We start from the raw sequence: 12,792 nt of genomic DNA on the forward strand, positions 1-12,792 counted from the left end.
TAAATGGAGCAAAACTCCACTTCGCATAAATTCCCGTATTAAAAACAAAGACATATTGACTGAATTGCAAGACGTGCGAAATAGTTTTGAGGATAACCGAAAATGACACAGCAACTTTTTAAAGTTTTGTGTAAACACAAACCTTATTAAAATCGGTCTACTGTCTGTCTGTCCGTTACACGCATTTTTCCCGGAGACGGTCACAGCGATTGACACCAAATTTCGCAGAAAGCTGGGAACTGTGAACGCTCACGCATACAGTGAGTTACATACTTTTACGGCGAATTTAAAGGGGGATCCCCATACATGCAAAAGGGCGATGTAAATTTTTTTTCATCAAATATAGTCATGTGGGGTATCAAATTAAAGGTCTCGGTTATTACTTTTTGAAACCGGTCTTAGTTTTGACATTTGTTAGAAATGTGGGAGTGCGGGGGGTTGAAACTGATCATTTCTTTAAGGGAGCCATTCTCAGAAACTACCCAACCGAAAAATCTGAAAAAAACAGAAGGCTGCCATATATGGTGCCTGGGCTCCGAAATACCTTCCATACTGATATCTGTACAAATGAAGTTAATATTAGTATATTACTATGATTTTTAATAATTGGCTGCAAAATCCCCTTAAGTTCATGCTAGCACCTATTTCGAAACAATATAGGGTGTAACACAGAGGATGATCTCACCAAGTTTGGTGGAAATCGCACTATTACTAACAAAGTTATAATACGTCGTTCTCCCTTCTTTGCAAATTTAAGACTATGAATGACAATATCACCCAAAAGTGGATATTTTCACATAATATATGCATACATTACATGCTGCGTACTAAGAAATACACAAAACCTTTCATACCTGAAGCGTCCAGCTTCCGGTTTGCCGACTTGTTTAATATTTTTCCAGATATTACTGATCTTGGTCTTGTACACCAACATGTACAGTGACAAGATTAAGACCAATTGTAAAGGTGGATGCTAGGAATACTGATAAAGACTAAATGAAAGCAACAAAAGGTTTACTTTTTTTTTGTCAGGAATTATGTTAACTTAAACGATTTATGAAGTAAGGATGGTTAATCAGTATTTTCAGTTACAATGTCTTACAATAGATTTTTGTTTTTATTACGATGCTTAAGATTCGCTAAAACTGATACTAGGCTTGAAAGAATAGAGTTTCATAAGCCAGCTGCTGTGCGTGAGATGATCACCACTTCAAGGTAAAAATTTAAAGCAATTTACTGTCCAGGAGAATCGATCACAATAGATGAACAACTGATTCCTTTTCGTGGGAGGTACCCCTTTCAGCAATATTTACCTAATAAACCCTAAGGTATGGCATAAAAGTCATGGATGGTAGTCAGAACTTTTATTTGACCAAACTTGAAATCTATTGTGGAACGCGACCTGAAAGCTAATCCCAACGAAGTTGTTCATCGACTTGTAGAACCAATAAAAGAGAGAGGTAGAAAAGTTACCACTGACAATGGGGACACTAGTGTACCAGTAGCAATGTCTTTGCTAAAAACAAATCTATGATTAGTTGGAACTTTAAAAAAAAATTGTGCCGAAACTTCATGTTTAACGGGATTCAACTTTGGTGAATCACAATGGAATAGTATGCCCCTAAAAAATTAGCCTGTCATGTTGTTATCCACCTTGCATACTGCTGCACTTGAAACATCAGCTGGGAGTAAAAAACCCGAACTTATAATAAGCCGACAAACGGGGGCGTCATCTAAAACGATCAACTTTGTGCGAATTATAATGTTGGTCGCAGGACAAAAAAGTGGCCGTTAGCCTTTTTTTCCATTTAGTGAAAGTGAATGGGAAAAACTCCTACCTAGTTTAACCCCCTTAATAAGCAAAGTAATAGTAAATTCCATCGTAGGTAATTTATTAAAAATCCAGGTCATCAGTTGTTGTTCAACCAAATATAAAATTAAAAATTTCCTTGTATTTAGCAGCTCCTAGAGTTGTCATAATGGATCTCCAAGAACCTAAAACTGATCACAGAGTCAACAATAGAGTCAGCAAGCGTAGGCGGTGCTACCTATGTCCAAGTACCAATGACACAAAGTATAATACAATTTTGTCCAATGTGAAAAAAAACTTGTAAAATGCATTCAAGTATTCTATGCTCAAGTTGTAAGATGTGAATCATTTAAAAGTTTCTAGTTTCATTTCAACAAATTTTCAACGTTTTTGTAGTATTATATTTCTAATGTGTAAAAAGTAATTTTTTGATCATGAAGAATAATTTACACATTAAATAAATGTTTTATAAATAAGTGAGTTTCGTGTTGCTATTTTGTTTTAATTGAAACCATTCCTAATTTTTTTTATACATTTTATAAAAACTGGGTAAAATAGACCCAAAGTGACCACAAGTGTCCTCAAGTTCCAGGTGAGTAATTAAGGATTAAAGTTGTTTCGCTGTGGGGCTATACGAAAGTAGCGTATGCAGAGCAGCCGCTACTGTATTTAAGAGGGTCATCCCGTGTGTTGGATCCGCGGAATCGATTTTTTTGGCATCAATTGTATCTAGATATAGTGTAGAATATATGGGCAAAGTGATTTTTGGATATTCCGAGTCGTTCGGAAATTATAGTGTTAAACACGTGATAAGTCACATGCCAGATTTATGTCGATCGCCGTAATAAACTCCGTATTTATCGGTCCAAATGACGTTCGAATCACTTCGCTAAAATCATAAGAATTGAAGCCAAGGCTTTACATGTGTTTCTTGAAGAAACCTAAGGTTTATGGGTAGGTATAGGAGATTAACGGTCAGTTAAGATTTTATGGTTGAAAATCGCAGTTTTTCTGGAAACTGCATATTGAAAATCGGCTGCCACCATAGCCCAAAATCTATCCAGCGAAATTCTTTGAAATTTTCACGACTTATTCAGAACATATTTCTACAATCCGCAAACTAGGATAATTGCAATTCATTCAGTAGTTTTTTTATTCATAAAGACGGCACCAAATATTTAGCTTTTAATATTTTTTAATAATCCTAGTTTGCGGATTGTAATTAGGTCTGTACGTTAAAATGGCGTTTACATTTTTTCATTAAAATAAGCACAGCGTCCTCTAGCGTGGTAGCAGAAAACCACCATTTTTGGAGATGGGGATATAAATTGCTCTGTATTTCAATAATCGATCGGGCTGGAAAAATTACTATGCACGCTCAAAATGTTAATAAATCTATGATGAAAAATATGTATTAATATATTTATCCAGTTCTTCACAAAAAATTTCTAAAAAAGCCAAAAAAAGAGGCCTTCACACGGGATGACCCCCTTAAGCTTCAAGCTTTCATCAACGTATGTCTGCGTCGTATCAATCAAGAACTTCATCGTCATACGTAAGCGTGCTGATGAGAAGATGGAAGTGAGGATAAATAGGTCACATATTGGCAGTTTATATCATGCAAGGGAACTTAATATCCCAACATGGCTGACAACATGATCGCTAGAGCTATATGATGCAGAAGATGAAGAATGACTACGCCACTTCTTCCATAAGAGGCGGAATTTCACCGCATATTATACGGGATCTCGGACCATAAAGTAATATATTATTGTTTCTCTACGCCACCAGAATTTTCGTAGGCATTTATCAGTGGACTTGAACGTTCTTTATCCTGAGAAGAAACGTTATTTTTATCTTTTGTACAAATTTCCTTTGGAAATCTTCAAATTTTGCTGAATCAATTTGATTACCACTTGCCTTGAAATCTTTTCCAAAAACGTAGGCGTTTAGATTTTATATGTTTATAGTGAATCAGAATATACTTACACACAGCGATTCCGAAAAATATGGCCATGGTGACGTATGCAGCATACGATTTACAAAATGGTGTTAAGCCTACAGCAATTGTTGATATCAGTAAACAGATATTATTGAGCAATAACGAATCGACTTTTGGAAAATCAGCAATATAACCAAATGCAACCCTTCCGACTGTATTCGTTACACCAATAATAGATAAGAGCAATGAAGCTTGGCCTTCATCAATACCCTGCGAATAAAAAATCTATAATTATACGAAAAAAAAAAAATCGCGAGCAACTCACATCTAACACCGCTGCATCGACTAAATACACGAATGGAACATATAGGCCAGCCATACCGAACACATTCGAAATTCCGATCATCATAAAGACTGCATCCTTAAGTAAACTTACATCCAACATCGCTCCCAGAGCTGATTTGAAGGATTCAGGTAACGTAAAGCATGGACAGAGATCATAGTCTGCAACCAAAGTCAAAGATTAGTCCATGAGCATGGAAGTTAGAACAAAGCCACTCACTTTCACGACCCTTCTCAATTTCAGCTAATGGATCAGGTCGCACATCACGCATACTCTTTTCATATTTTGTTAATGACACTACCGAATTTCGATAATTTGTGAGAGATTTTTGCGATTGATACAACGGCAAATTTGTAACAGAGCCCGAGTAGAAAATATCCTTACGAGATAATGGACGTACCATTTTCGATCCACTATCTGTACGTGTAGATAGTGAAACTTTTGAGGTGAACATAGTTTCCGAATCCTAAAAGGAAGAATTTATGTTAAACGTGGGTTCACCAGATCAGATTAAGGCGGATTCACGCTCCTATTTAGTTTGGCACTTTGTATATCTAATTTATCTTCACACTCAAATCACAGTTTATCACGTGAATCCACCTTTCGACTGTACAATGTGGTTAGCTACATCTAGAAAATCTATACTTAGTGTTAGATAAAAGACATTAACTAATTTTTACGAGCTAATACTACGAATATTTGGCGGGCTTCAATGCTGACTACGACAAGTGTCCACTTTGACACCACCCACCTATGTGAAGAGTTGTCATAGTAAGCATTGAAACTCCCAATAATACAAAATGTATAGATACCGCAGCCAAACATACCGATATTACGAACAGAAGAATTATAAAAGACCGAAGTATTATATAAATTAAAAAGAACTGAAAGGGTATTATATACGTTTGTACTGTTTTGAAAATTAAAGATAGGCCTAGAGGCAAAATAATGAGAAATTTGAAATAAAGCAACAAATGATCAATTGTCAAGCCAATATACGAGACAAAAATGTTTCTTTTTGTGACGGTGAATTTTTTGTTTTACTAACGGTGTCGTCGGAATTTAATCGGCTGCCGGCGGAACTTGCAGTTTTTTTTAAATCTAATAATGATCTACGTACATCGCCATTGCTGCCAACATTACCACGCGACGATGAGCGTATAGCAGATAATGTTGGTTTGTACGTTTGAGACGTTTTGCGGACTCTGTCAAATGTTGGAACGGAACCATTTTTCGGAAGACCTAATGAAGAAATACAATCAGATAAAAGACTCATAAACACAATAAACGAGCGTTACCTTGTTGATGTGAAGTAAACGCAGGCTGCGATGCATTTCTTGGCATATTTTTTGTATCGTTTTCGGCAGTATCACCCTCAGAGCTTCGATGTGTTCGTCGTGGAGGCCGCTTCGAATCTAATTGACTATTTGCATCTTGCGGATTACGCGCATCGACAACCTTGGCTTCCGTAATTGTCGGCAATGTTGAAACAGGTTGCAGTGTACCGCTTTGTTGGGCTGAAATATATTCAACGCTATTCAATTTTGAGAGTTTAAACTTAAATAAAAATTCATAGATTATGGCCTTTCATCAAATTTTCAATGAAGAGTTATATAAATCCCGACCACCCAGAATAGTCGCCAATGACTGCACTCATATAAATACTCACCAGCTAATTGATCCAAAGCAAGACTAGAATGTACACCTGGATCAGCATTAATTGGCATCTTCATTCTTTTTTCCATCGTGCCGTCAGGAAGTTGTACCATAAAGTAGGATCCTCCTATCGAACCACGTTCTAGTTGGAGCCTTTTTTCCTCATACATTCGCTGCATCAATGGTTTAACCTTCTTTTCTTTTGGATACCTATAATCAAATCGCATTGAAAGATGTATGGCTCGCTACTCCGTGGGATAAAATACTTACGTGAGAGGCCTCATCATAGCACCAAAAACAGCGCAGTTTAGAATAAGCCCAGCGAAAATAAGTAATGAATTTTTCCAATCAAAAACTTGTAATAAATACGTGGCTAGTGGTGCAAACGCAAAAGTACCGAAGCCTGAACCGCATACCGCTATGCCGGTGGCAAGAGATCGTTTTGTTTCAAAATAGTACCCCACGGCAACGACAGCGGGTAAGTAAATCATACCGAATCCAAAGCCTACAATAGTGGAATGGTTAAATTGTGATATTAGTTTGTTGAAAAGTGATTTTTTTTTGTTTCATATCAATCTATTAACCAACAGAGATTTATTGTACACATTATACAATGCTTTTCAACTGTTGATGACCTTAATCTTACATCTGAGTGATACGAGAGTTACATATAAAACAAATCCAGCTAAATTTGCTTAATGGGAAAGAACATAACTCCTTTAATGAACATCATTTTAATAAAGGCGAAAATAGAAACTACGAAATGACACATTTCATCGTCATTTAGCGTGTGTCATTTGTCACATTTTCTGCAAAATCAATGTGAGAAGAGTTGATGTCGTAGATAATTGAATATTGGCGGCAGTGCAAGCTAGATCCTGAACTTCCAATGCCGCCAGTATTCAACTATCTATAATACCTAGTCGAACATCGAAGAAAGAAGAGTTTAGATCTAGGATTGAAACTCAAAAGTCTTCCGTCCCGCCAGCTCGCAAATGACAATTGGCTGATCTTACATGCTGTTCAGATGATTGCCAGGTACTAATAATGGTTTGAAACATGTACAAATGTTGACATAAACTAATACACACAGATTCTAAAAATGAGTCGATCCCTGCAAGTGGAGCCAAATTACGATAGCGGTGCAACATCGTCGTCAAACGGTTTGGCTTTTGTATTACCACAATGAAGCTGGTGGATTGCTAATACATAAGACGTGCCTTCCCATTTTTAGTTGATAAAAATATTGAAGCCCCAAGCTGTAGCCTTGCGCATCAACATGTTCCAATGGCAGATAAAGACGAAACAGTAGGGTATATTTTTTATAGTAACCTAGAGCGGCTATACGATTCGATGCCACAGCATGATGTTAGAATTTGATTGGGGATAATCGCCTGGTAAAGTTAGTAATAAGACAACGCATCGGGGAACAACGGGTGGCTACAGATTGGAGTAGGAGTAATGATAATAGACAGATACATCATTCATCCCACATCCCACAACTTCGTATTCTTAAAAAATCTTGGTCATCACCGGATGGCCAGACCTTTAATCAAATCAACTGAGTGCTGACAAAATGATGGGCGACTAGCATATTTGATGTATGCAGGTTGCGAGGCGCTAAACATGATTCTTTCATAATCTTCGATACAGGTTTTGCAAGAAACCTATAGCGCAGGTGTACCGTAAGACTAAAAAGTTCGTAAGCTAACACAAAGATGGCACTAGCAGTATCAAATCCATATGATTTTCAGTTAACTCCAACCTTCAAAAGACACGTGTACCAATTTGATAACTGTCGGACTATTAGTTTGTGGGATAGAGCATTTTGAGTGAAGCAACTTTTGTTAGTTTGGAAAAAATGAATAAAAAGGAATTTCGTGTGTTAATAAAGTATTGCTTTTGGCACAAAAAATACTGTTGAAATCAAGATTTGGCTTGATAAACATTATGTGAACTTTGCACAAAGAAAATGAACCATTCACAAGTGGTTTGCTAAGTTTACGAGGCGAAATGAACACCGAGGACGAAGCATGCCCCAAAGAGGCTGTTACCGACGAGAACATAAAAAAGTTTTCAAAATAATTTTAGATGACCGCACAGTGAAGCTGATCGAGATAGCTGAGGCTCTACAGATATCAGAGGAAGGTGTTGGACCTATCGTGTATGAATATTCAGGTAAGCGAAAGCTTTGTTCAAAGTGAGTGCCGCGCGAGTTCACAATCGACCAAAAACAATAACCTGTTAACGAATCTGAGCAGCGTTTGAAGCTCTTCCCCCATAAAAAACCCCGAACTTATGACCCGTTATGTGACAATGGACGACACCATAGTCAAAACGATCGTCATCTGAGTGGACTAGACGTGGTGAACCGACCCCAAAGCATGCAAAGACGACTGGCAAGTCTATCGCATCAGTACTCTGGGATGCGCATGGTATAATATTCATCTACTATCTTGAGAAGGGAAAAACCATCTATAGCGACTATTACATAGCGTTATTAGCTATTGGCAAATGACCCCATTTGGAGAAGTGTTGTTTCATTCAGACAATACATCATGTCTCAAATCAATGAAATGATGGCAAAATTACATGAATTGGGCTTCGAATTGCTTCCGCATCCACCATATTCTCGAGATCTGCTCCCCAGCGACTTTTTCCTGTTCTCAAACCTCAAGAGAATGCTCGCTAGAAAGAAAGTTAGCGCCGATGAAGATATAATCGCCAAATTTGAGACCTATTTTGAGGCTAAAGACAAACCGCACCATAAAAATAATATCGAAAGATTGTGTGACCGCTATAATCGCCGTATCCCTCGAAGGATTGAATAATAAAATCAAATTTCATCCAAACAATTTTTATATATCATCTCTGAAAAAGGAAATAAATTCACTTTTACGTAAATTCTCGGATGAACAAATCAACGACAGTTGGACCAATATTAAAGCTACAGTCAAAAGTGTAGTTGAACACGAAATACGATTACTGATACGCGCAAACGAAACAACTGGGTCAACGATGGATGCAAAGCAGGACCACGAAACAGAAGCCCACAGACAATATATAAGTGAATGTCAGCCGGGAAAAACGTACGCGCGAAATCAGTAATAGCAAAAAACTACACGAACATTCAAACCTGTCCCAGCAATTACAGGTGTCGCGGCTATTGATACATGGCCATGCATCAGGAGTTCATCCAAGCAAATAATAGGCAGAATTACATAATTGAATATCGGGTGAATCTTCTTCTGGATTTTAAGTTCAATTTGTAATTCGTCTTCAGTGAAATCGCGTATTGTAAAGGTGGCAAATAATAATTTTTTATTAATTCCTTGATGGTTTACTAATTTATACAAGGACTTGTCAGAGCGAAGAAGGACAAATAGGATGACCCAACACTACTATGTAAGTCCGACTAGATAGAAGCATTCGTTGGTGATATTAACGTTTTGTTCCGACCTTTTCTTGGCACAAAATAGACCCGGATATGCCTTACTTATGATAGATGAAAACAAAACGAAAGTTATGGCGCAAACCAGAAAAAGAGCGCTCCTCAACAGAATATTACAATTTTAAAGTGTTGACGATTATACACACTAAGTAAGCTACCTATGAACACAAATGAAAATAACGAAATAAAGACGATTATCTAGCTGGCGAATAAAGCTATTGAGTTCTGTTCATTCTAAAGTCAAAATGCATACACAGGAACACGAAACTGCCTATCTACAAAGTGATCGTCAGATCTGTGCGGTATTATGGCAGCGAAGCTTAATTCAGACGTTAACGAAAATACTGAATCCATTTGAAAGGAAGGTCACCCGCAGAATATTGGGAGCATCGCGTGAAGGATGAGTGTCAGATACAACATTGAGTTGTATGCGATCTATAGTGAGCCAAAAGTCGCGACCAGGACACAACTACAGAGGCTTCATTGGACTGGTCATCTATAACGTAAAGACGACGCGCAAATACCCAAAATTGTATTCAAGAGAGAAATTGATAGAAGAAGCCCTGACGGAAAATCGACGAAAAGATGGGAAGACACAATCGATGGCCGTCCGCGATGAAATAACAGAAAGAAATAAAAGCACGCAATCACTGGACCAAGCAGTAGAAACAAATGTCGAAGAAAGTCAAGTTCCGAAAGAGGCTGTAATACTGTACAGAGGACTAAGATCGGTCTTGAAACCAAAGGAGTTTGTCTTCTTCAACCACTTTCTTGGTTTTCGGAGTTTCTACATAATCTATAGATACTATCGATGTCTCGGATGTTTTTCTTACCTCCCATAGCACCATACGTAATCATGAGCATTGTAACTGACGTACTAAATGTACTTAGTACAAACGCACAACAAGCTATCACACTTCCAGCAATACAGACCGCCCTGCATCCATATTTATTTGCCAGTGCTGACACAATTGGACCTAAAAATGAATTAAAAACAAATATAAATAAAATTCCACCGAACAATGTCACGAATATTATTTTTTTCTTTTTAATGTTTAACATACCTGCACTTAAGTACACACCGCTTAGTAAGCTACCAACCCATGCAACTTTTCCTTTGCCTTCGCCAAAATAATCAACGAACTGTGTTAAAAATATGCCAAAGGTGTAAGCGATACCGTCCACTACCATATTGCACATGAATGAAGCAAATACGATGACCCATCCGTAGCTACAAATAAATTAAGCGTAGAAGTTAGAAATCAATAAGAATATATACAAATAGTACTTTTAAAAATAAACCAAAGGGTCCTGATTATCGGATTCTAGACCTTCAGAAAAATTCATAAAATAAAATAATTGTTGCTATACTACTCTATGATATGAAATAACATCAGAAAAGTAATGGAACCTGAGCTACCATAAGGAGGAAATTCAAAGAAAATGAGCCTCAGGGATTTTCTCTAAGAGAAAAAAGTCATGAAACTGGAAGCTAAACCCGATGACGGTATGAAAGGTTTTGTGTTTCCTTATGTGAGGAACTTTGAGTGCATAACAGATCCATGTGTAAATAGTTAAAAATCCAATTCAATTGCGCATTATTTACTCAAATAATTTGATTTGGAAAGGACTATGTTTACAATAATCAACTTCTTACGCTTCACACTAGGAGTTCAACATTATTAGCAAGTGTGAAGAAGTTCCCCTAAAAAAAATACAAAAAATGAAAGTAACTTCTTCAAATATTCGTACGTCAATTATTCTCGTTAACTATGACATCAGCATTATTTGCAATTCGCGCGAAATTGATAAGTTTGATACTAATAGCCTCATTCTCATGATCTATGCGTCGTCTATGTAATGGTTTTCTAGTCAATTATAACAAGTCGATAATGTACTCTTATTAAGTTTATTTAAGAGCAAATATCGAAATGGGACATATTTGGGGCCTAGATTTCACATAAGCGCATCGCCTTAAATTTTTCCAAATTTTTTGGGTTGTGCACTTTTATTATAGAAAATGAGTTCTGTCTCATTGTGCATATTTTGACCCCTGCTTATGAGAGTACTAATTGAGGCCTTTCATTTGATACCCTACATTACATTACACACATTACGAAAAAAACAATTTTTTACTTCCCCCTTTGCATGTATGGGGAACCCCTCTTTAAATTCCAGGTGAATTTATGTCATTCATTATAGGCGTGGGATTTAATTGTTTCCATATGGCTAAGAAATTTGTGGACAACACCGATAGTGAATACCCGAATCCAAAGATAGGCTGAAATTTAATGTTCAGCTTCGGACACATCTCTAACATGCTGGGGGTCCGCAGAACACCGTGGAAAAATTAATTTTCTCAGAAGGAAGAAAAGAGAGAAAAAGGGAAATGATAAACCAGCGACTGAATGAGTCGACTTACGAACTGTTGAATCCATCCACGTGGCTCGGTAATATTAAAGCAATACAGTGCCCATGGCACAGTGCACAGCCGCAAAAAAGTTTTGTCGTGTGTATGCATGCAGCTTCTGAGCACTCAGGCCGTGTTGGCCCATTGTACTCGGGCGAAACGTGGATTGTTACCCACGATGGAGCATAAAACCTGGGAAATGCCTGCTGAACCAACACCAAAAGCTCTACTACCAAACCCTATCTCCACCTCCACGTGGTGACCGCTGGGAGCTCTTTCTTAACGAAAAGCTGCAGACGGAGAAGGATGAAGGCGAGTCTCCCGCGCCTAAAAACGGGACAAATTGTACCAACTGGTCCTCCAGGTTGGGGGTTGGGTAGGGCTGACAACCCTACACGGAAAACAACTTGTTACGAAGCCACAACAGGAGCCTCGGACAGGACGGACTTTAAAACGACGGACCCGGCAACGACAAGGGATCAACGATTTGCGCATTTTCTCATGTGAACGTGCACTCCCTGTACAGAGATGAAACTGATGAGCAGCTAGCCGATACCCTGTCCCAATATAGGGCTGATATAACAGCATTGCAAGAGATGCGATGGACAGGGACCGTATTCCTGGAGAAGAGCCACTACACCATATATTATAGCGGTTATCCAGTAAACCATGTGCTCGGAGTAGGTTTCTTAGTCAGCCAAAAAATGAAACGTGCTGTTATTGGCTTTGAAAACATAAGCGAACGGCTATGCACTCTGCGCTTGCGAGGCAAGTTTAGAAATATAAGCCTCATAAACGTTCACGCCCCTACAGAGGAGACTGCAGAGTCGGAGAAGGATACCTTCTACGAGGCAGTAGAACGAACCCTCGAAGCCTGTCCCAGATATGATATCGAAATCATACTTGGGGATTTTAATAGCCAAGTAGGGAAGGAGCCCGTATTCAGGCGATACATTGGCTCCCAAAGCTTACACGAAAAAACAAATGATAACGGACTGCGGATTATTCAATTAGCAGGGTCACACGAAATGGTTGTTGGAAGTACCTGGTTTGTGCGGAAAGCGGTCCACAAACATACGTGGGCCTCTCCAGACGGGACCACTTTCAACCAAATTGACCACGTGTTGATCGAACGCCGCCACCTCTCAGCCTTGATGAATATCAGAACATATAGGGGGCC

General features: G+C 38.2%; 1 protein-coding gene across 5 annotated transcripts in view; it reads right to left on the reverse strand.

The window, feature by feature from the left end:
- LOC119653442 overlaps window positions 1–12,792 on the reverse strand; it is a 130,688-nt gene that overhangs the window by 3,801 nt on the left and 114,095 nt on the right. For 4 of the 5 annotated variants that reach the window (XM_038058031.1, XM_038058030.1, XM_038058033.1 and 1 more), the window contains 9 exons: window positions 10,267–10,433; window positions 10,036–10,179; window positions 6,022–6,256; window positions 5,765–5,961; window positions 5,394–5,612; window positions 5,144–5,337; window positions 4,315–4,561; window positions 4,078–4,256; window positions 3,800–4,022 (listed from right to left, as the gene is read on the reverse strand). In XM_038058031.1, the coding sequence (XP_037913959.1) occupies window positions 3,800–4,022; window positions 4,078–4,256; window positions 4,315–4,561; window positions 5,144–5,337; window positions 5,394–5,612; window positions 5,765–5,961; window positions 6,022–6,256; window positions 10,036–10,179; window positions 10,267–10,433 (1,805 nt within the window). The remainder of the gene's footprint in view (window positions 1–3,799; window positions 4,023–4,077; window positions 4,257–4,314; window positions 4,562–5,143; window positions 5,338–5,393; window positions 5,613–5,764; window positions 5,962–6,021; window positions 6,257–10,035; window positions 10,180–10,266; window positions 10,434–12,792) is intronic. The other variant, XM_038058032.1, reaches the window with a different exon arrangement.

The sequence above is a fragment of the Hermetia illucens genome, chromosome 4, assembly GCF_905115235.1.
Source record: "Hermetia illucens chromosome 4, iHerIll2.2.curated.20191125, whole genome shotgun sequence".
Taxonomy (NCBI): domain Eukaryota; kingdom Metazoa; phylum Arthropoda; class Insecta; order Diptera; family Stratiomyidae; genus Hermetia; species Hermetia illucens.